General features: G+C 43.6%; 1 protein-coding gene across 1 annotated transcript in view; it reads right to left on the reverse strand.

Annotated features, from left to right (window-relative positions):
- Positions 1–878: 878 nt before the first annotated feature.
- RCC1L (RCC1 like) overlaps positions 879–25,164 on the reverse strand; it is an 84,539-nt gene continuing 60,253 nt past the window's right edge. Inside the window, exons 8-12 of the mRNA XM_069757440.1 lie at positions 18,635–18,816; positions 12,359–12,446; positions 10,441–10,614; positions 7,979–8,064; positions 879–1,717 (exon numbers count right to left, since the gene is read on the reverse strand). Of these exons, the coding sequence (XP_069613541.1) occupies positions 1,640–1,717; positions 7,979–8,064; positions 10,441–10,614; positions 12,359–12,446; positions 18,635–18,816 (608 nt within the window). The 3' untranslated portion in view covers positions 879–1,639. The remainder of the gene's footprint in view (positions 1,718–7,978; positions 8,065–10,440; positions 10,615–12,358; positions 12,447–18,634; positions 18,817–25,164) is intronic.

The raw sequence follows: 25,164 nt of genomic DNA on the forward strand, positions 1-25,164 counted from the left end.
TGTGCATATTTACACTTGTGGTATTAATATAATTGACTGTTGTCTTGCTCTCTAGTGCAGTATCACGTCCGTGTGTGGCACTAGTATGGTCCTCTCATTTTCTCATTGCATCTTCTTACTTGGTTTTATTTGTATTTTTTGTATCTTTTTCATGTTGTTCTTTAATAAAATTGATTAACTTTTTGCTCTAGTGTCCATTTCTCTTTTGGGTGTCTATTATATGTATTATGGCGGAGCATTTACCTCCGGTGCCCTCTTTGTAGGTTTATTGCACTTATACAGACCTGTGTGCTGCCCCATTTTTTTCTGTCCTGCTCTATAATCAGTAGCTTAATGTATAGGTATATGTTTATATCTAAATAATGATTTTTTTTTTTGCTACTATTGATCTATTTTCTGTTCGTAGTTGAATTCGCTGTTGTTGCTCTGAACATAATGGTGAAAAAAATATATTTTTAGAATCTACAGCTGTTATATTCTGTCATGTCTAAAGGGCATCACCCAGAGCAGTAACAGATGTGTGAAACCAACGTGTTTCTAAACACATCACATTTCACTATAGGCTACTACATCAGGACCCTCCTCAAGATTTATGTTTGGAGCTGTGTTAAAGAAGAGAATTGTGTAAAATACGGTAGATTTTTCTTTGCGGTTTCATTCTGAAAGACTACATAATGACCCACAAAATGTGTGAATACAGCCTCTGTCCACTGCAGATTCACATAAAATGGTAACAGGACATAGGAATAATAAATGCCGTAACGAACGGTGGTCAGACTTTTTTTTTTCTTAACTAGAAATTTCTCAAACTTTGGGGAAAATCTCTTAAAAACTGAGATATCTTGAAAATACCAGGAATTTCAAAGATGGTACAGTAATTGACTTATCAGCAATGTTTTACTAATTTTTTGCTTAGACTTATCCATAATAAAAAAAAGGTTTTAAAAATATTTACAGTCAATTGAAAGCTATATATTTATGCCATAAGTACAGCTCATTTACCAAAACACATGGCATTGTTGATCAAGTTGCACCTTTACACTATTATACAAGAGTATTTAAAGGAAATCTGGTGGTAAGATCAACCACCCAACCTCCAAACTGCACATATAGGCATGCAGGTCTTTAAAATGTAAATCCATCAACACCTTTATATCCTCTATCTGTTGCTGCTTTCCAAATAAATCATCATTTAAATATTAGACATTTTATTTTTTTATATGAAAATTAGCCCTTCAGTGCTTTGGGAATGACAGAGCACTCCCCTCTAACAAGCACTAGCATCTTTGGCTTGATTCATAGCTCAGATTTGATTTCCTTGTGTGGTGCTTGACCACACACACAAAGTAAGCAATCAATCAAGCTAAAGAGTCTGGTGCCTTCAGGGAAAAAAAGTTGGGAGGCAAAAGGATCCTTAAGTGCTCTGTAACGCCCAGAGCCCTGAATACCTCATTGGCATATAAATGCTATTGAATTGAATGCAGCAACAGATAGAAAATATAAAGGTGTGAATGGATTTGCATTTCAAGACCAGCATGCCCATAAATGCAGTTTTAGAGGTTTCTCTGACAGATTTGCTCTAATGCGTCCAACTGAAGAACAGCACATAACATGAAAAATCGAACATTTTTCTTCTTCGTCAGTTAAGTGACTTCACAAGTGCTACCATATGGTCAACACCACAAGCGACTTCCACTACTTCTCCAGGTACAGTTACCTTCAAGGAAATAAAAACAAAACAAAAAAAAGTAATAGGTAACACACCATTATGTTCAAAACAATATAAAAAAAGAGGACTGTTGGTACTCGACTTACTAAACTAACAAATACACTAAGGGAAAGTAACAATGTTTAACAACTAGAAAAAACCCCCATAAAAAGATATATACTTTATTAAATGACCAAAAATAGAAAAAGTAAGTATAAAAACCTACAAAAAACCCCTATCCAATATATACAGTCCTCAAAAGAAAAGGACTATAATGCCCTATAGATAACCTAAATATACACTGGTAGAATACAAATAGCCTAATAGATGTGTAACGCAGCAATTTGTGATATAAAGAAGCAACTGTAAGGGTGAATAGATGTAGGTGAAAATGTCCCTACAGGCTATACAGAATATCTACGCGCTGATCCTACCTAGGTGCGGAGGTTGGCACCCTAAGAAATATCGAGAATGGCGCCCCCGCTCGTACGATGACTATCCCTGGTCTCCTATCTACTCCCTATAAGAGATAGGTATAGAAACAGAAGGCCAGATGGCTGTAAATAACTTGTGGAGATATGTGATCCCAATAATACAGGCCCACCCCTCAAATGTGATGCGAGACCAAGGGATAGAACTAAACACACATTAGGCGCAAATACTATAGAACAAACAGAATAAATCTACCAGTGCTATAATTCATAATACATAGCAAATGCTGTAATACCAGATACACAGTAAATGCTCAGGACTCAGCGTGAAAATCGTAACTACATTACATCACCAGAAACAGATAACTCTGATAGGGATAGATCGAACTCCAGAAATAGGTGGAGACAGAGAGGTAGAACACGGGGCAGAGGACAGAGACGCAGATGGCAGGGTCACAGTACTTCCATGAATGCCCATGGGGGGCCCATTATGGACATACAAATGCAGGGAGGTTCTCAAATAAACAACGAGCAACCCTGGGCGGCACCAGTGTCCTCGCCCTCTGTGCCTTCCTCGTCTTTTTTGGAGCAGAGAGCCCCACTTGGTTACCCACTAAGAAACAGGATGGTATAGGTCTTGTGGGGTCCAATCAAATTGTCAACCTCAGTGACTATAAACTATCCTATGATGAATATAATGTGTTACTTAAAGGCCTTAATTTTGTTCCCACAACTAGGTTTGATGCTTTTGGTTGGGTTAAAGATATTAATTTGTTTGCGCGTAAACTCAAGTGGCACAAATTTTACCTTGGCAAGGATAGAGAAAGGTGTGAAAGTTTGGGTATAACAGCTGATGACCTTGAAGCCGTTGATGTTTTGACGAATTTATTAGCGGATAACGAACGTATTGATGGTTTGGGTCCTTTCACGTCTCTTAAACGGAAGAGTACTAGAGCACCCCCGGTGGGGGGACTAGATTCCATGGATATCTTCCTCAAAGTTGTTGAGGAAGAGTTATCGAGGATAAATCCTAATGATAAGGGAAATGATGTACATTCTAACCTCTCTAGATCTGAAATGTTGGCTCTAACTGGATTGGAGAATAATAAAGAAATTGTTATCAAGCCCTCCGATAAGGGGGGCAATATGGTTATAATGAGCCATAATCAATATATGTCTATGTGCCAACTGATACTTGATGACAAAGAGACGTATGAAATATTGAACAAGGACCCTACTCCACAATATATTAACATCTTGATGGATATCTTAGCCAGAGGTTTGGACCTTAGATTGATTACTAAGGATGAATTTGACTTTCTTTGCCCTTCCTTTCCTCTGGTGCCTGCCTTTTATTGTCTCCCTAAGATACATAAGGGACTAACTCCCCTCAAAGGTCGCCCCATAGTGTCTGGTGTTGATTCTCTGTGTCAGAATGTGGGGACGTATGTTGATAAGATCCTTCGTCCTTTTGTCATCGCATTACCCTCGTATCTGAGGGATACAATGGATCTTCTTACGAAACTTGAAGACATTAACATTGGGAGTAATACCTTTCTAGCATCTATTGATGTAGAAGCATTATACAGTAACATCCCACATGAGGCAGGCATCAGGGGGATGGAATTTTTTCTCAATACCAGGTCTACCCAATGTGTTCCACACAATAATTTTGTGGTGGAACTTATGTCGTTCATTCTTTGTCACAACTGTTTCCTCTTTTTTGGGGGTACCTACCACCAGCTCAGGGGGACGGCGATGGGGAGTCCTTGTGCCCCATCGTATGCCAATCTCTTCCTGGGCTGGTGGGAGGAGACTTATTTTTCTGGAAGAGGCCTGGTGGTTCCCCAAGATTTTGTTTTGGTCGAGATTTATCGACGATGTGTTCATGCTGTGGACTGGCACAATTGATGAGTTCAACCAATTTATTTTGTGCATCAATGATAACACACTCAATATGAGGTTCACATCAGAGATACAAGTTGAATCCATCAATTTCCTTGACCTCAGCATAACAAAGAATCATAAAGGTGGGATTTCCACCAGGACTTTTCGTAAACCAACATCAACTAATAGTCTCCTCAGATGGGATAGTTTTCATCCCGGAGCTTTACGTAAGGGTATTCCCAAGGGTCAATTCTTACGTATTAGGAGGAACTGTTCTGATAATCAAGATTTTACTACACAGGCTTTTGATCTGAGGTGTAGATTTGGTCAGAGGGGCTTCCCTGGGGGTGTGCTCGACGGAGCTTGGAGGCATGCAGCGGGTTGTGCCCGTCATGACCTACTTCATCCATCACCCAAAGTGGACACACCTGAAATCCCGAGAATTATTGGCATGTTTGATAACAAATCTAGTGTGGTACAGAACATTCTAAGAAGACATTGGGGGATCCTTAGAGTGGATCCTGAATTAAAAGACTTTGTTCCACCTGTCCCTCAAATTACGTATAAGAAGGGCAGATCCATTAAGGATCGCTTAGTCCATAGCTTTTATGATCGACCCAAACTAACTGGCACTTGGCTGGATCGCAAGCCTTGTGGTACTTTTAAATGTGGGGATTGTAAATTCTGCCCATGGGTCAGAAAGGATAAAGTCTTTAAAAGTACTACATCAGCCAGGATTTATTGTATGAGGGATTTTGCAAACTGTAAATCTGAGGGAGTGGTATATATGGCCACCTGTTTGTGTCCACTTAACTACATCAGGAAAACCAAGAGAGAGCTACGTAGACGTATTGGTGAGCACCTTGGTGACATCAAGCATGGACGGGATACACCAATAGCAAAACATGTCAGACTAGCCCATTCGAATGATAGTAGGGCAATCTCGTTTTGTGTCCTTGAGGTTGTGCGGCGTAACCCTCGTGGTGGTAATGTAGATAAATTACTCCTTCAAAAGGAGTGCCAATGGATTTTCAAACTGCGTACTCTTGTGCCGGATGGTCTGAATGAGCAGCAGAATTATTGCTGCTTCCTATGATGCAGTGGTCTATTATCACTAGCCAGTCTATGTATTTGGATATGTTTATCCGCTATTTATCATTATTATTATTTATCTGCCTTATTTATATTTTGTTTGTAGTACCTGGTTGGGTCTCCATATGGTATGTTGTTGTGTGTGAGCAATACTATTGGGATGTTTGGTGTAGGAGCCTGTTTATCTATGTATGGCGTATTAGCGTTTTTTCCCCATCGGTCCTCTAATTGGTGTTGCTATGTGTGGGTAATTTGTGTGGCGCTACAGCGTTCATTGAGTCTTTGCGCCTGCGCATGAGATACACCGCTTTTGAGGTCTTTTGGCCTCTGCTGTTTGGCGCTTGCGTATTCGTCCGCCGCCTGTCAGCGTTACCATTTGGTATGCACTTGCGCACTAGCCTTTTATCGGCCTCTATACCTACTGCTTTTCAGCGCGTGCGCCGTGGTGGGTGGGGGTGTGTTCTACCCCATCTCGGACGCCTGCGTACTCTGTATTTGCTGCTCCACTTTCTATCTAGCCCATGGCGCATGCGTCGGTCCGGGTGGTTTCTCTGTCGTAGCTTCCGCTTTATTCGGCGGCTAGAGCGTGAGAGTGTGTTCTCTGGTATATGGGGGCCTCCTTGTCCTCCTCTTTTATGGAGGCGCGATGTAAGTCCTCATGCACCTGTGGCCTTATGGTCTGTCTGCGGTGCTTTCATTTTGGTATACCATGAAACAGGAAACCATCATGCTAGGGCGGATGTTTAAAAACGGGACCCACAGGTAATTTACTGCAGCCCTGAGTATATCATTTTTGTCTTTACTATGTTGTACATTAGCTGTATTGTTCACACTGTCGAAAGTATCTAGGTGTCATGTATCTAGATGTATGTGGTAGCGCGACTCTATTTATCTATATGGTATACATGTATTATCTTTAATCAGTCCTGAGCATTTACTGTGTATCTGGTATTACAGCATTTGCTATGTATTATGAATTATAGCACTAGTAACATAGTAACATAGTAACATAGTTAGTAAGGCCGAAAAAAGACATTTGTCCATCCAGTTCAGCCTATATTCCATCATAATAAATACCCAGATCTACGTCCTTCTACAGAACCTAATAATTGTATGATACAATATTGTTCTGCTCCAGGAAGACATCCAGGCCTCTCTTGAACCCCTCGACTGAGTTCGCCATCACCACCTCCTCAGGCAAGCAATTCCAGATTCTCACTGCCCTAACAGTAAAGAATCCTCTTCTATGTTGGTGGAAAAACCTTCTCTCCTCCAGACGCAAAGAATGCCCCCTTTGGTAGATTTATTCTGTTTGTTCTATAGTATTTGCGCCTAATGTGTGTTTAGTTCTATCCCTTGGTCTCACATCACATTTGAGGGGTGGGCCTGTATTATTGGGATCACATATCTCCACAAGTTATTTACAGCCATCTGGCCTTCTGTTTCTATACCTATCTCTTATAGGGAGTAGATAGGAGACCAGGGATAGTCATCGTACGAGCGGGGGCGCCATTCTCGATATTTCTTAGGGTGCCAACCTCCGCACCTAGGTAGGATCAGCGCGTAGATATTCTGTATAGCCTGTAGGGACATTTTCACCTACATCTATTCACCCTTACAGTTGCTTCTTTATATCACAAATTGCTGCGTTACACATCTATTAGGCTATTTGTATTCTACCAGTGTATATTTAGGTTATCTATAGGGCATTATAGTCCTTTTCTTTTGAGGACTGTATATATTGGATAGGGGTTTTTTGTAGGTTTTTATACTTACTTTTTCTATTTTTGGTCATTTAATAAAGTATATATCTTTTTATGGGGGTTTTTTCTAGTTGTTAAAGACTGTTGGTACTCGCCATAAAATCTCTTTCTCGTAGCCTTCAATGGTGGACACAGGAAACCATGGGTGAAGTCTGCTGCCACCAGTCTTAGCCGACACTAAGCCCCATCCCAGAAGACTACACCTGTATATACTAGTTTCTCGTGTCCCCCAATGAGGCATCTGAGAAATATTTTTTTATGTCGTGCTCCTGAAACAATACGTTTAACTATTGTATTAAAGGGGTTTTCCACCAAATTAAAACAATTGCTAAATAATCTGTATATAATAGATTACACGTGTCTCCATCATCCTTGCTACATTCTGGGTCACAGCAGACCCTCTCCGATCCGATCCTTCATATAGGACAGTGTGTCCTATGTCGGCATGTGATTGAAGGGGGCTGGCTGACTGCTTATTTCAATCGCTAAGCCAACCCCCTTCTCCGATCTATAGATAAAGAAGGAACTAGCTTGACAATAGAAATTAGTAATCAGCTCAGTGTCACTAATTATGGCGGCCACTTGATAATAAAGGAAAAACTGGCCCGTATCAGTACCTGAAATGAAGTGACTAGAGGACAAAGGGAGAATCTGGCTAATGAGACTACATTAGTAAATTATTACATGTACAGATCATTTTAGCAACTTTTTTCTAATTTTTTAGTCCCTTCAATAATAATTTTGAGCTGGATTCTTTGGTAGAGTTGAGCGAATATGAACGGAATTGGTCGCCCAATCTGAATTTGCCATATTCGGGCCACATTTGTGCTGAGTATGTGTTTGAGGATCGGTTCTGAACATATCAGGTCATTTCTACTCCCATTGACTTCAACGACGTTCGGTGAATATTGCAATTACAATATTCACCAGCAACGATCGTAATCTGAACCGAATTTTGATAAAAAGTGCTCAACTTTATTCTTCAGCGTATGTGAATGTACCGTGGATATTTTAGGGTCCTTGCAGCAGCCCTGATACACCCTCAAAACAAAACAAAAAAGAAAGAGAAATTCAGAGTAAAAAAAATTGTATCTTACCCGCCATGGAAAATACTGATCATCCAATCTTCCTGTACCCAAGCAGCCTCTCATATTTTTACCCCAAACAAATAGTTCACCAATATCTGCAAAACAAAAAAAAAGTTTAAAAAAAAAAAGGTACAAAGTAATGTCCAAAAGAAACACTCAGTGCTAAATTACAGCGCTTTACTAAACAAATGGTTTACACATGACATGCAATCTAATGGCAGCTGTGTTGCTACATGGGACGATGCTCTTGGTAAGTGCACAGGGAAAGTATTTGCTGCAGATATTTCTGCACCAAAAAAGTGTCTCTTGGCAGGAAAAACTCAGGATAAAATATGTATATTTCCCCAAGTGCTGGAATGGGTGAAAAACACTGTAAAAACGCTGAAAGAAAAATGTGCAATAAGCAGCTTGTGCATGGCAGTTCAGAAATCTCATTCACTTTGCTGGTACTAGGAAATCCTTGTTTTTGTAACAAAACTGCCAGACAAAAGAACAGCAAATACTTAACGTGTGCACATATAGAAATTTCTGCAGCTTACCGCACCAGCAAAATGAACAAGATTTCGGAAATCTCTTGCACTTGTTGCTTACGCTTTCAAGCAGTCTGAAATCTGCAGCATGTCAATGCTTCCAGCGTGTTTCTCAATCATTCAAATAAATGAGAAAAACTGCATAAAAGACACAGGTAAAAGAGGCATGTATTTTACGCAGAGTTTTTCCTGACAAGAGACATGTTTGGGTGAATTTTGGTCTCTTTTTTTTCAGCGCAGTTTTGTCACAAAAACCTGAAGGAATTCCTAATACCAGCATATTACCAGTCTACAGGGTGTCAATACTTTCAATGTTTTTGCAGCATTTTTCACTTAATCTAAAAAATTGGGGAAAAAAAAATACAAAAAAATGCATAATTTTTCCTGCTTACAATTTAGCACTTGCAGCAGAAATGTCTACTTAACGTGTGCACATAACGTATGCATGTACGTGTTCAGGTGTTAAGTATTTCATGCGGCCATTTCTCCTAAAATTCTGATGTGTTGGCAAGAAAAACGCAGCATAAAATACACACATTGATGATGCATTTTTAACATTCATTTGACTGAGTGAAATGCGATGCAAAAACAATCACTTTGCTGGTACTGTAAACTGCAGCGCTTTGATGCAGACATTTCTGTCTGTGCACATGTTAGGCTACTTTCACACTAGCGTCGTGTGACGGACGTCGCAATGCGTCGTTTTGGAGAAAAACGCATCTTGCAAAGTTGCCCACAGGATGCGTTTTTTCTCCATAGACTTGTATTAGCGACGCATTGCAACGTATGGCCACACGTCGCATCCGTCGTGCGACGGATGCGTTGTGTTTTTGGCGGCCGCGACGCACAAAAAAACGTTCAATGTAACTTTTTGTGCGTCGGGTCTGCCATTTTCGACCGCACATGCGCAGACAAAACTCCGCCCCCTCCTCCACGGAACTCACAATGGGCAGCGGATGCGTTGTAAAACTGCATCCGCTGCCCACGCTGTGCTAATCAATCACACTGTCCGTCGGTACATCGGGCCGACGGTTTGCGACGGCCCGTACCGACGGACTAGTGTGAAAGTAGCCTTAAGTATTTCCTAAAGCATTTCCTAGCACCAGCAAAGTGAACGAGAATCCCGAGTTCTCATGCACACATTGCTTACTTTTTTCCTTGCAGGTTTGAAGCTAATGACTGGAAAAAAAAAAACCTTAAAAACTCACATTTTAAATGCAGGATTTTTCCTGCCAAGAGACACATTCTTGGTGGAGAAATTTGTGATGGGTGTGCACATACCCTTAGGGACATCTGTGAAATGTAGTTTCTCTATGGATGTATGTGATGCACAGACCGGCAGTGGGTTCCCTGCCAAAATGCGCAGGGGACCAGCGGCCGGCGTGTGATCAGGGGACCCGCGGCCGGTGTGCGGGTAAGAGACCCACGGCCGGCGAGCGCGCAAGGGACCCGCGGCCGGCGTGCGCGCAAGGGACCCGCGGCCGGCGTGCGCGCAAGGGACCCGCGGCCGGCGTGCGCGCAAGGGACCCGCGGCCGGCGTGCGCGCAAGGGACCCGCGGCCGGCGTGCGCGCAAGGGACCCGCGGCCGGCGTGCGCGCAAGGGACCCGCGGCCGGCGTGCGCGCAAGGGACCCGCGGCCGGCGTGAGCGCAAGGGACCCGCGGCCGGCGTACGCGCAAGGGACCCGCGGCCGGCGTGCGCGCAAGAAGCCCGCGGCCAGCGTGCGCGCAAGAAGCCCGCGGCCAGCGTGTGCGCAAGGGACCCGCGGCCGGCGTGTGCGCAAGGGACCTGCAGCTAGTTTGTCCCATATTAACACACTGTTCCAGAACAAAGCAGTGCCATCAACTAACATATGTACTGCTTTCCTTATCTCAATGGAAGGAATAATTCTACATGATCAGTTTTTGGATGTAGATCTTTTTAAAATGTTGGCATAACTTACTTGTTACTGCAGCAAAGTGGCCAAGGCCCGAGGAGATCATGGACACCCTCACATTTGGGTTGAAGTCATTTAAGCCAAACAGAGTAGGAGGAATTATTTCTGGGATGGAAGACTCTGTAAAGTTTGGTCCCTTTCCAAGAATACCATAACCCCATACAAAGACATTTCCATCCTCTACAATAACAGGGAAAATATAATTATTCCACAGAAAAATTTAATTTTCCTAAAAGAATATCTTTAACCTCTTCACTACCTGGCAATTTTCTGTTTTTTTCCTTCCCTTGTTCCAAGAGCCATAGCTTTTATTTTTATGGCTATATAGACATATAAGGTCCTGTTTTTTGAAGCACGAGTTGGACTTTTGAATGACACCATTCATTTTACCATATAGTGTACTGGAAAAGGAAAGAAAAAATCCAAGTGCATTGAAATTGCAAAAAAAAAAGTGAAATTCAACAATAGTTTTTAGGGTATATTATTTACCATGTTCACTTTATGGTAAAACTGACCGGGCAAAATGATGCCCCAGGACCGGGCAAAATGATGCCCCAGGCCATACGAGCATGCAGATTCCAAAACGCATATAGGCTTGTTTTTTTATTTATTTAAGTGGTAAAAAAAAAAAAATTGGAGATTTGTAAAAAAAAAAATAAATAAATTTTTGTCGCCATTTCTGAGACCCGTAACATTTTTTTGGGGGGGATTTTGGTGCTGGGTGCTAGCTTATGTTTTGAACCCTGAGTTGCCGTTTATAATGATAGCATTTTGAGGTAGATATGATGTTTTGACTGCCCCTCACTGCAATGTTATGGCAACAAAAAAAGGAATTCTGGAGTTCTGATATTTTTTTTTCTTACTACGCCGTTTACCGATCAATTAATTTATTTTATATTTTAAGGCTGCCGTCACACTAGCAGTATTTGGTCAGTATTTTACCTCAGTATTTGTAAGCCAAAACCAGGAGTGGAACAATTAGAGGAAAAGTATAATAGAAACATATGCACCACTTCTGCATTTATCACCCACTCCTGGTTTTGGCTTACAAATACTGAGGTAAAATACTGACCAAATACTGATAGTGTGACAGCAGCCTAATAGATTGGACATTTCTGAACAAAGTGATACCAAATGTGTGTTTTTTTTTTAGACAATTGTTTTGTTTTTAAATAGGGCGATTCGAACTTTAAAAAAAAAAATAATATTTTTAATAACTTTAATTTTTTTTACTGAATTTAATAGTCCCCTTAGGAGACTTGAAGCTTTGATTGTCCGATCACCTGTCCCATACACAAAGCAGTGCTCCAGGACTTGGGACATCTGCTCTGTAACTTTACATGATCTTGACTTCGTGGTCGAATTGCTGTTGTGCCCAAAGGCTTCCACTTTTTAAAAATACCACTCACAGTGAGAGTGAACCTGATATTTGATGCAATGGGCGGAATGTATCAGACACTGGCTGTGTGATCTCAGCCACCCATGTTTGACTCAGAGATGATGCGTCATTTCAGATAAAAGCACACATTTCATAGCTGCTAGGACCGAGACCATGCTATATACTAGTTGGACCGGCGGGTGCACGTAGGGTTTTCCCCACCTGCTGACATGAATCTTCCATAGATTGGGCCGCATGTGTCAAATGTCAGGTTCTGTCAAATAGTGGAATATTTTAGAAGGGAGGAAATTTCATGAACTGACTTTTGCAACAATAGTTTCCTATTACAGCACCATACTTGAACTAATAATGACCCGTTCTTTCACAAATGTATGTGAAGGCAGACTGTGCTAGATTTTATACACGTGACAACGGCAGAGAATGAAAACCCTGAATACGATAAATAAGAGGGGCATACCAACACTTTTGCCCTTATAGTATGCACAATTGGACTTTTAAATTCACACCATCATAAATTATACTGACCATTTAAAAGAGCACAACTCGTCCCACCACATGCCACATCTTTCACCTTCCCAACATTTTTGAACGGTAAGAGCCGAGGAACATTGACCTAAAACAATTAAGTAAAATTCATCTGTTACTCTCAGTACATGCGGCAATACATCATACAAGGAATATAGCGCCTAGCAGAAAATAAATGGATATAGACATGTTTGGAGACATTTATATGGAGAAAAACTTGAAATATCTAAGGTTACGACAACAATAAAATATAATGGAAAATAAAATCTGTGAAAATCAAACCCATCAATGCTAGTGACAGACAGATCTGCATCTAGCATTAGTACAATTGAGGCTAAATAGATTTAGGCCGGCTTCACACTTGCGAGTTTTACGGACGTAAGAGCGCAGAAACTACGTCCATAAAACTCGCAAAAAATACGGCACAATTATTCTCTATGCCCCTGCTCCTATCTGCCGTATTTTACTGATCAGTATTATACGGCTTTCTACGGCCGTACAAAATCGCAGCATGCTGCGTTTGTCACCATACTGCGCAAGAAATACGCCAATGAAAGTCTATGGAAGCGTGAAAAATACGTATTTCACACGGACAAGCAGTGTGACTTGCGAGAAATACGCAGCGCTGTTAGAGAGAAAAGCCGGTAATTCAGTGCGGTGTACAGTAAAATCACACTGACAGCTTACAGTCCAATAGGTAGAATAAATGTGTACACATAGAATAGGTATATATATATATATATATATATATATATATATATATATATATATATATATATATATATATATATATATATATATATATATATATATATATATATATGTCAGTGAGACACATATATGTATATATATTACTATTTATTCCAGCGCTATACAGCTTGAAAGCCGGTAATTCAATTACCGGCTTTTTCTTTCTCCTTCCTAAAACCCGACATGATTTGAGACATGGTTTACATACAGTAAACCATGTCTTCTCTCCATTTTTTTTGCAGATTCCACACTACTAATGTCAGTAGAGTGTATCTGCAAAATTTGGCCGTTCTAGCTCTTAAAATAAAGGGTTAAATGGCGGAAAAAATTGGCGTGGGCTCCCGCGCAATTTTCTCCGCCAGAGTAGTAAAGCCAGTGACTGAGGGCAGATATTAATAGCCTGGAGAGGGTCCACGGTTATTGGCCCCCCCCGGCTAAAAATATCTGCCCCCAGCCACCCCAGAAAAGGCACATCTGGAAGATGCGCCTATTCTGGCACTTGGCCACTCTCTTCCCATTCCCGTGTAGCGGTGGGATATGGGGTAATGAAGGGTTAATGCCACCTTGCTATTGTAAGGTGACATTAAGCCTAATTAATAATGGAGAGGCGTCAATTATGACACCTATCCATTATTAATCCAATTGAATGAAAGGGTTAAATAAAACACAAACACATTATTTAAAATTATTTTAATGAAATAAAAACAATGGTTGTTGGAGTATTTTATTCTACGCCCAATCCAATCACTGAAGACCCTCGTTCTGTGAAAGAAAAAACATAATAAACCAACAATATACTTACCCTCCGCAGATCTGTAACGTCCAACGATGTAAATCCTTCTGAAGGGGTTAAAACATTTTGCAGCAAGGAGCTTTGCTAATGCAGGCTGCTCCTCGCTGCAAAACCCCGGGGAATGAGTCTAAATATAGATCAATGAGCTATATTTAGCTTCATTTGCGGTGAGGCGCCCTCTGCTGGATGTTCATAGATCGTGGGAAATTTCCTAGAAAGCTCCCAGGCTTTCTAGGCAAGTTCCCACGATCTATAAATAAATATACGGACCGTATTTTCATACGCTGAGTGTGAAGCCGGCCTTACAGGTAATGTTTTTAGAAGAAGACACTTTTAGGGTATGTTTCCATGGTCCGTATTAGGCAGCGCTTTGGACGCAGCACATGTCCACTCCGTCCAAAGTGCTGCCGGCTTTTGTACACATGGTGATTCCGTATGTGTTCATTGAACCATGCGGAATCATCGCATCCTATACACTGGACTCTGATATTTAAGATAAATAGACATACTGCGGTCTAGAAAGATGCACCACATGTGCGTGTATGCAGGGAAGGTGGAGGTGTCCGTGCACGCATAACGGAGATGGGATTTCATAAAATCCCATCCACTATGTTGTAACATCTGGCCGCTGCGGCTGTACGCAGCGTCCAATCCGCAGCGTTTACAGACCGTGGAAACACACCCTTATATAAAAAAATGTTGAGAGACAAAGTCTGATACATTTTTGTTTAGGATGTGTTGTGTGGTAAAGCTCGTAATGTCCTCTCAAAAGAACATGGCAAGATCTAGCATAGAGGCTTAATGCCAGAAAAACGACTGGCACATCCAAACTAGTGTGAATAGGTGCATACAAGGAGCAGCTACCTCCATATGTAATATACAAAAAAAGGTTGCACTCTATCATGCCAAAACACGTCAAATATGAAATACATGAAATATGAATAGCAAAATGGCTTTTTGACATAAGGAAAAAAAATTTGAGACGCTTTGCACAGAATTTGGCCAAATAGTGTGAGCCCATCAACCATCGTCACCATTAAAAACCAGATGCTCCTCCCTTCACCATCTGGTTTTTTATTACATCTATTCACACTTGGTTCCGGCCAACCCATATGTAGGCTTTGCTGAGAGATGTGTCCATATTCACCCAAGCATACAGACATTATCCTTCGGTAAGTGTTCACATTTGGACAGGGAGGTCAGGTACCCATCAGTTTAATGAGACCACCTTGACGATGGTTGATGGGCTCATACTATTTGGCCAAATTCTGTGCTAAGCGTCTCAAAAAATTTTTCCTTATGTCAAAAAGCCATTTTGTTATTCATATTTCATGTATTTCATATTTGACGTGTTTTGGCACGATAGAGTGCAACCTGTTTTTTGCATAATGCCAGGTGAAAACTGTACTAAGCAAGGCATCGGTATACCCTGGGTTCATTATACATATTATATATTGTTCATTATAGTCTGCTTTGAATCATCCAAGGGAAGCAACTAAGTGTACTGCAATTAATTGGACCAGAATTAAACTGAAGGTAACTGTAAAGTCACTTTAAACAACGTTCCTGTTTATTTTAACTCTCACCCAAATAGTCCTTCTTTCCAACTAACTCCTCTAATATCTACACCTAGTAAGGTATCTACACCTAGTAAGGAACTGGTTATCGCTCCCTCCATTGTCCCCATCCATCTCAACTCTTCCTCACATCTGTTCCTCAACATACAATCCTTTGTCTCCAAACACAAACAGCCCTCTCATGCCCTCTCCTGCTCGCACCTAACACTTTCTCTGCTCCTCCTCACTGCCAGCGAGGTTTCTCGAAATCCTGGCCCTCCTAACCACATCCACAAAGTCACTTCCAGCTCCTATCCACTATCTATCAGAAATTTCTGCAAACTCTCTAACCTTATACCGATTCACCCTGCCTCCACTTTCCCAGTCCCTCTAACAGAAGCTCTATGGAATGCTCGCAGTGTCTGCAACAAACTGTCATACATCCATGATCTTTTCATTACTAACAAACTCTAATCTCCTGTCAGAAAACTGTTCCTTTACACAAATTCCACAGCCATCCTAATATACTCTCCCTTCTTTTGAGGTTTACTCTGTGCACATCTACTCCCCATCCAACTGGCTGTCATTTACCACCTTCCAGGGCAAGCCACCACCTTTTTGACCACTTTCCTTTTGAACATCCCCATTGACAGTTCCCACTCAGCTGTCTCTAAGCTTCTAGCTCTCACTTCCTACTTCAGTCTTGCTCAATGGTCCTTCACAGCCGCTCACTGGACCTCATCTTCACCCGCCTCTGTACCCTATCTAACTCACCTCTTCCCCTGTCTGACTACAACCTACTCACATTCTCTTCCCTCTCTCCAGGTGCAGAACCCCCACTTCACAAACTTGAAAACTCTCGCAGAAAGCTCAAATACATTACTTTACTCTCACTTTCTGAGTCCCTTCTCTCTCTTGCAGACATAGGTTCCTTATACGATGCAGATGCTGACGTCACTTTATATAACATCACAACAGTTACAGCTCTCAAATCAGTCGTCCCTCTCACACATACCAAAGCTCGTACAATCAACAGGCAACCCTGGCACACCAGCCTGACTAAAGAACTGAGGAAGGCTTACAGGTTTGCTGAGTGGAAATGGAAAATATCCCACTCTAATGATCACTTCATCACATTCACACAGTCCCTTACCACTTTCAAGTCCACATTCAATGTAGAAAAACAAACCTACTTATCTCTCATAACCTCCCAATCATACAACCCTAAATAGCTATTCAACACTTTCAATTCTCTCCACCATTCCCAAGCACCTCCTTCTTCTCCTGTCAGCTGAAGACTTTGCCTCATTCTTCAAGCAGAAGATTGACACCATTAGAGAAAGTTTAGCCTACAGTCCCCACAGCCCCTCCTCATAAGTACTGAGCCCTCCTCCTCCAAAACCAGCTTCTCCACCATTACAGAAGACCAACATTCCTATCTATTCTCCAGATCACATCTCAACACCTGTTCACTTGACCCGATAATGTACCACCACATCCATCCCAAACCTCACCACAGTCTTCATCCCATCCCTAACCCATCTCTTCAACCTATCACTACCAATTGGTGTCTTCCCCTCATGTTTTCAACATGCCTTAATCACACCCATCCTCAAAAAGCCCTCCCTTGACCCATCCTGTGTCTAGCTATCGCCCCATATCACTTCTCCCCAACGCTTCAAAATTACTGGAACAACACGTCCAGCTTGAACTGTCCTCCCATCTCTCCTCTTGCTCCTTTTAGATGGTTTACAATTTGGCTTCTGACAACATCATTTCACTGAAACTGTCCTGACTAAAGCCACCAATAACCTACTAACTGCCAAATCCAAGCGACACTATTCTGTCCTCCTCCTCGACCTGTCATCTGTATTTGACACAGTGGACCACTCTATCTTACTACAAATTCGCTCATCTCTTGGCATCACAGACTTGGCCCTATCTTGGATCTCTTCATACCTTACAGACTGAACATTCAGTGTGTCCAACTTGCACACCTCCTCATCTCGTCCCCCATCTGTTGGTGTTCCCAAAGGTTCGGTTCTAGGACCCCTGCTCTTCTCCATCTACACCTTTTGCCTGGGACAGCTCAAAGTCCCACAGCATTCAGTATCACCTCTCTGGACCCAATATTATCTCATTACTAACCAGAATCCCGCAATGTCAATCTGCTATTTCATCCTTCTTCTCTGCTCGATTTCTAAAACTTAACATGGACAAAACCAAATTTGTCATCTTTACCCCCTCACTCAACCCCCCAACAGACCTATCCATCAAAGACAACGACTGCTCACTCTACCCAGTCATGCAAGTTCGCAGCCTTGGGGTAACCCTAGACTCCGATCTCTCCTTCAGACCACATATCCAAACCTTTTCCACTTCCTGACAACTACAACTCAAAAATATTTCCTGGATCCGTACATTCTTTAATCAAGAATCTGCTAAAACACTAGTGCACGCCCTCATCATCTCCAACCTTGACTACTGAAACCTACTCTGTGGCCTCCCTCCTAACACTCTTGCACCTCCACCAATCTATCCTAAACTCTGCTGCCCGTCTAATCCATCTGTCCCCCTGGTATTTCCCAGCCTCTCTCCTCTTCATCAATCCCTTCACTGGCTCCCCATTGCCCAGAGACTCCAGTTCAAAACCCTAATCATGGCATACAAAGCCATCCACAACAACAATCTCCTCTATACATCTAAGACCTAGTTTCCTGGTACTTACCTGCACGAAACCTCCGATCCTCACAAGATCTTGTTTTCCAGTCCCATCTTATCTTCTCTTTCCACAATCCCATACAAGATTTTTCTTGTGCATCCCCCTACTCTGGAATTCTCTACCCCAACATATCAGACTCTCGCCTACCATAGAAACCTTCAAAAGGACCTACCTGAAGATCTACCTCTTTCGACAAGACTACTTGCAGTAACCCATGTTCCACTATACCGCTGCACGACCACTTCTACCCTCACTTACTGTATCCTCATCCCTCCCTTGTAGACTGCGAGCCCTCACAGGTAGGGTCCTCCTTCCTCCTGTACCATTCGGTGACTTGTATTGATCAAGAGTATTGTGCTTGGTTTTTTTTTATGTATAATCCTCTCACATGTAAAGCGTCATGGAATAAATGGCGTTATAGTAATAAGATAATCACATATAAAAGTATTATTTACCTGTGTGAGATCTGTTATAGACGCAAGCTGCAAGTATTCAGAATTTCCCCAGCCATAAACGTCTCCTTCACTTGATACTGCCAGGCAACAATCTCCAAAAGTGGCTACCTGTTTGACATTCACGCCAGCCAAATCCCCAGAAACTTTGGTAGGTTTACTGCTGATGTTGTAATGCCCATGACCTGTAAAGAGACATAAAAGCAAAGAGTGTAATCTACAAAATGCACAGCTCAGTGAGCAAGAGAGTCTATCATTGCAGAGGATAATGAACGTTTGACTCACTATAACTATGGGATCAAATCCACTCACCCCAGTGAAGATAATTTCCTGATTCGTGGGTGTTCGATCAATAAGACCCCCAATTATTTTTATCCCCACTCAGAAAGAAGTGGCTGTGTGCATGCCTGATTGCTGTTCTATTAATTCCCTATGGGGGTAAAAGTTCCCTGTTCTGCCAATGCTTGGGGCTGAAAGTAGGAAACTCAGTGTACCTCCACAGATCTACAAGTTATCACCTATTTTGTGAAGTAGATGCCAGACAGGAGGAACAGGGAATGGCATTGTCTCTGCCACCGAAAGAAATCAAGGTGCAGACATTTCAGGTTGCTTGTAGGTAAAAATCTTATTAAAAACTGAAAAAACAAAAACTATATATACACAACGCGTTCGAGAGAAAGGAGGAAAAAAAGGAAAATATATGGGTGTGTGTGTGTGTGTGTGTGTGTGTGTGTGTGTGTGTGTGTGTATATATATATACTAGATTGTGGCCCGATTCTAACGCATCGGGTATTCTAGAATATGCATGTCCCCGTAGTATACGGACAATGATGATTCCAGAATTCGCGGCACACTGTGCCCGTCGCTGATTGGTCAAGGAAACCTTTATGACATCATCGTCGCCATGGCAACCATTATGACATCTACGTCGATACGGTGCCCGTCGCTGAATCAGAAACGTGAGATGTCTACGTCCTTTATGACATCATCGTCGCTGTGCCCGTTGCTGATTGGTCGAGGCCTGGCGGCCTCGACCAATCAGAGACGCGGGATTTCTACGTCGATGCTGTGCCGGTCTCTGATTGGTCGAGGCCTGGCGGCCTCGACCAATCAGAGAGCCGGGATTTCCAGGACAGACAGACAGACGGAAAAACCCTTAGACAATTATATATATAGATATATATATATCTATAATATAACGCTGGGAGCGTCACTCTGTCCGAAGCCTTAATAGACTGCGCAGGCGCGACGCTCCCAGCGTTACATTATAGATGCCGCCGAGAGCAGGGGGTCGGGAGTACGGGGAGATGCCGCCGAGAGCAGGGGGTCGGGAGTACGGGGAGATGCCGCCGAGAGCAGGGGGTCGGGAGCACGGGGCCGCCGTATGTGCGCCCGGCACAGAAAGTTTTTACTTACGCCAGTTCCGGCGCCATTGTCTTTCTCCTCCTGGTGCCAGAATCGGCGCCTGCGCAGTACGCGCTTTCCGGCGCCATTTTATTGAAGACACACTGCAGTGTCTTCAATAAAATGGCGCCGAAAAGCGCGTACTGCGCAGGCGCCGATTCCGGCACCAGGAGAAGCAAGACAATGGCGCCGGAACTGGCATAAGTAACAAATTGCTGTGCCATGAGGCTGTGGCACTTCATGCCACAGCCATTTGTTACTTACGGCATTTCCGCCGCCATTCTCTTTCTCCTCCTGGTGCCGGAATCGGCGCCTGCGCAGTACGCGCTTTCCGGCAGTGTCTTCAATAAAATGGCGCCGGAAAGCACGTAATGCGCAGGCGCCGATTCCTGCTGCCGGAATCGGGGCCTGCGCAGTCCGCGCTTTCCGGCGCCATTTTCTTGAAGACACACCTGCAGTGGAGCCGGATGATAGGGGAGTATGGTATTTTTTTTTTTTTATATGGCAGCAGCATACGGGGGCATATAATACAATAGTGGCGCAGGATGGGAGCAGCACATGACAGAACGGGCGCAGGATGGCAGCAGCACATGACAGAACGGGCGCAGGATGTCAGCAGCACATGACAGAACGGGCGCAGGATGGCAGCAGCACATGACAGAACGGGCGCAGGATGGCAACAGAGCATGACAGAACGGGCGCAGGATGGCAGCAGCACATGACAGAACGGGCGCAGGATGGCAGCAGCACATGACAGAACGGGCGCAGGATGGCAGCAGCACATGACAGAACGGGCGCAGGATGGCAGCAGCACATGACAGAACGGGCGCAGGATGGCAGCAGCGCATGACATAACGGGCGCAGAATGGGAGCAGCACATGACAGAACGGGCGCAGGATGGCAGCTGCGCATGACAGAACAGGGGCGCAGGATGGCAGCAGCACATGACAGAACGGGCGCAGGATGTCAGCAGCACATGACAGAACGGGCGCAGGATGGCAGCAGCACATGACAGAACGGGCGCAGGATGGCAACAGAGCATGACAGAACGGGCGCAGGATGGCAGCAGCACATGACAGAACGGGCGCAGGATGGCAGCAGCACATGACAGAACGGGCGCAGGATGGCAGCAGCACATGACAGAACGGGCGCAGGATGGCAGCAGCACATGACAGAACGGGCGCAGGATGGCAGCAGCGCATGACATAACGGGCGCAGGATGGGAGCAGCACATGACAGAACGGGCGCAGGATGGCAGCTGCGCATGACAGAACAGGGGCGCAGGATGGGAGCAGCACATGACAGAACGGGCGCAGGATGGCAGCAGCACATGACAAAACGGGCGCAGGATGGCAGCAGCGCATGACAGAACGGGCGCAGGATGGCAGCAGCACATGACATAACGGGCGCAGGATGGGAGCAGCACATGACAGAACGGGCGCAGGATGGCAGCTGCGCATGACAGAACGGGGGCGCAGGATGGGAGCAGCACATGACATAACGGGCGCAGGATGGCAGCAGCACATGACAAAACGGGCGCAGGATGGCAGCAGCGCATGACAGAACGGGCGCAGGATGGCAGCAGCACATGACAGAACGGGCGCAGGATGGCAGCAGCGCATGACAGAACGGGCGCAGGATGGCAGCAGCACATGACAGAACGGGCGCAGGATGGCAGCAGCGCATGACATAACGGGCGCAGGATGGCAGCAGGATGGGAGCAGCACATGACAGAACGGGCGCAGGATGGGAGCAGCGCATGACAGAACGGGCGCAGGATGGCAGCAGCGCATGACAGAACGGGCGCAGGAGGGCAGCAGTTCATGACAGAACGGGCGCAGGATGGCAGCAGCGCATGACAGAACGGGCGCAGGATGGCAGCAGCGCATGACAGAATGGGCGCAGGATGGCAGCAGCTCATGACAGAACGGGCGCAGGATGGCAGCAGCACATGACAGAACGGGCGAAGGATGGCAGCAGCACATGACAGAACGGGCGCAGGATGGCAGCAGCACATGATGGAGACCATACACCAATATAAATGCTCGCCACCTGGGCGTAGAACGGGTTCAATAGCTAGTATATATATATATATATATATATATATATATATATATATATATATATATATATATATATATATATATATATACATACACACACAGGTCCTTCTCAAAAGATTAGCATATAGTGTTAAATTTCATTATTTACCATAATGTAATGATTACAATTAAACTTTCATATATTATAGATTCATTATCCACCAACTGAAATTTGTCAGGTCTTTTATTGTTTTAATACTGATGATTTTGGCATACAACTCCTGATAACCCAAAAAACCTGTCTCAATAAATTAGCATATTTCACCCATCCAATCAAATAAAAGTGTTTTTTAATAACAAACAAAAAAAACATCAAATAATAATGTTCAGTTATGCACTCAATACTTGGTCGGGAATCCTTTGGCAGAAATGACTGCTTCAATGCGGCGTGGCATGGAGGCAATCAGCCTGTGACACTGCTGAGATGTTATGGAGGCCCAGGATGCTTCAATAGCGGCCTTAAGCTCATCCAGAGTGTTGGGTCTTGCGTCTCTCAACTTTCTCTTCACAATATCCCACAGATTCTCTATGGGGTTCAGGTCAGGAGAGTTGGCAGGCCAATTGAGCACAGTAATACCATGGTCAGTAAACCATTTACCAGTGGTTTTGGCACTGTGAGCAGGTGCCAGGTCGTGCTGAAAAATGAAATCTTCATCTCCATAAAGCATTTCAGCCGATGGAAGCATGAAGTGCTCCAAAATCTCCTGATAGCTAGCTGCATTGACCCTGCCCTTGATGAAACACAGTGGACCAACACCAGCAGCTGACATGGCACCCCACACCATCACTGACTGTGGGTACTTGACACTGGACTTCAGGCATTTTGGCATTTCCTTCTCCCCAGTCTTCCTCCAGACTCTGGCACCTTGATTTCCGAATGACATGCAAAACAGTCCAGTGCTGCTTCTCTGTAGCCCAGGTCAGGCGCCTCTGCCGCTGTTTATGGTTCAAAAGTGGCTTTACCTGGGGAATGCGGCACCTGTAGCCCATTTCCTGCACACGCCTGTGCACGGTGGCTCTGGATGTTTCCACACCAGACTCAGTCCACTGCTTCCTCAGGTTCCCCAAGGTCTGGAATCGGTCCTTCTCCACAATCTTCCTCAGGGTCCGGTCTCCTCTTCTCGTTGTACAGCGTTTTCTGCCACATTGTTTCCTTCCAACAGACTTACCATTGAGGTGCCTTGATACAGCACTCTGGGAACAGCCTATTTGTTGAGAAATTTCTTTCTGGGTCTTACCCTCTTGCTTGAGGGTGTCAATGATGGCCTTCTTGACATCTGTCAGGTCGCTAGTCTTACCCATGATGGGGGTTTTGAGTAATGAACCAGGCAGGGAGTTTATAAAAGCCTCAGGTATCTTTTGCATGTGTTTAGAGTTAATTAGTTGATTCAGAAGATTAGGCTAATAGGTCGTTTAGAGAACCTTTTCTTGATATGCTAATTTATTGAGACAGGTTTTTTGGGTTATCAGGAGTTGTATGCCAAAATCATCAGTATTAAAACAATAAAAGACCTGACAAATTTCAGTTGGTGGATAATGAATCTATAATATATGAAAGTTTAATTGTAATCATTACATTATGGTAAATAATGAAATTTAACACTATATGCTAATTTTTTGAGAAGGACCTGTATATATAATCATACACACACGTGTATAAGCCGAGTTTTTCCAGCACATTTTGTGGTGCTGAAAATGCCCCCCTCTTATAAATCGAGTCATTGTCCCAGAGGACGGGGGGGGAGGGGCAGAGCAGTGGGTCACAGAGGCAGGAGCTGGCGGATACGGCTAAATTCTGTGCCCACTGCTAAAGAGAAATTAATATTCACTGCACTGGCAGTGAATATTAATTTCTCTTATAGCTCGCACAGTGTCAGCCGCCGGCTTCCAGCAGCTGCCAGGCGATCATGGGTGCACGCTACTTAAGAGTTATGAATATTCATCTCTCTCCACTCAGATAGGCGTGGAGTGGAGTGAATATTCATTACCTTATTGAGCGGAAAGAAAGAAGGATTTTTTTTTTATTCTTTTCTCATGGGAGCCATACATACAAGGATAGGGATGAGGAACCATGCATACAAGGATAGGGATGAGGAACCATGCATACAAGGATAGGGATGAGGAGCCATGCATATCAGGACAGGGATGAGGAGCCATGCAGACAAGGATGGGGATAAGGAGCCTTTCAGACAAGGATAGGGATGAGGAGCGATGCATACCAGGATATGGATGAGGGGACAATGCATACCCAGCTTATACTCGAGTCAATAAGTCTTCCCAGTATTTCGTGCAAAAATTAGGTGCCTCGGATAATATTTGGGTTGGCTCATACACGAGTATATACAGTATATTTTTTCCCATAAGTTTCTTTTCAAAAGTTTTTTTCTTCTCCTTTTTAAAGAACATAAGCGTATTTACGGAGATACATTTTAGTTTTCAAATGGGAATTCAATTAGATTGATATGTACCTTACAAATAGGTTCATTATTATTATTTTTTTTAATACATTTTATATTACACACACACACACCTTCAAAAAATAAAGGGACCACTTAAGCAGAGTATAACTCCAAGTAAATCAAACTTCTTTGAAATCAAACTGTCCACTTAGGAAGCAACACTGTTTGACAATCAATTTCACATGCAGTTGTGCAATTGGAATAGACAACAGATGGAAATTATTGGCAGTTATCAAGACACACTCAATAAAGGAGTGGTTCTGCAGGTGGGGACCACAGACCACATCTCAGTACCAATGCTTTCTGGCTGAGGTTTTCGTCACTTTTGAATGTTGGTTGTGCTTTCACACTCGTGGTAGCATGAGACGGACTCTACAACCCACACAAGTGGCTCAGGTAGTGCAGCTCATCCAGGATGGCACATGAATGCGAGCTGTGGCAAGAAGGTTTGCTGTGTCAGTCAGCGTAGTGTCCAGAGGCTGGAGGGGCCATCAGGAGAAATGCCAGTACACCAAGAGACGTTGAGTGGGCCGTAGGAGGGCAACAACCCAGCAGCAGGACCGTTACC

This window comes from Ranitomeya imitator, chromosome 3 (assembly GCF_032444005.1).
Source record: "Ranitomeya imitator isolate aRanImi1 chromosome 3, aRanImi1.pri, whole genome shotgun sequence".
NCBI lineage: Eukaryota > Metazoa > Chordata > Amphibia > Anura > Dendrobatidae > Ranitomeya > Ranitomeya imitator.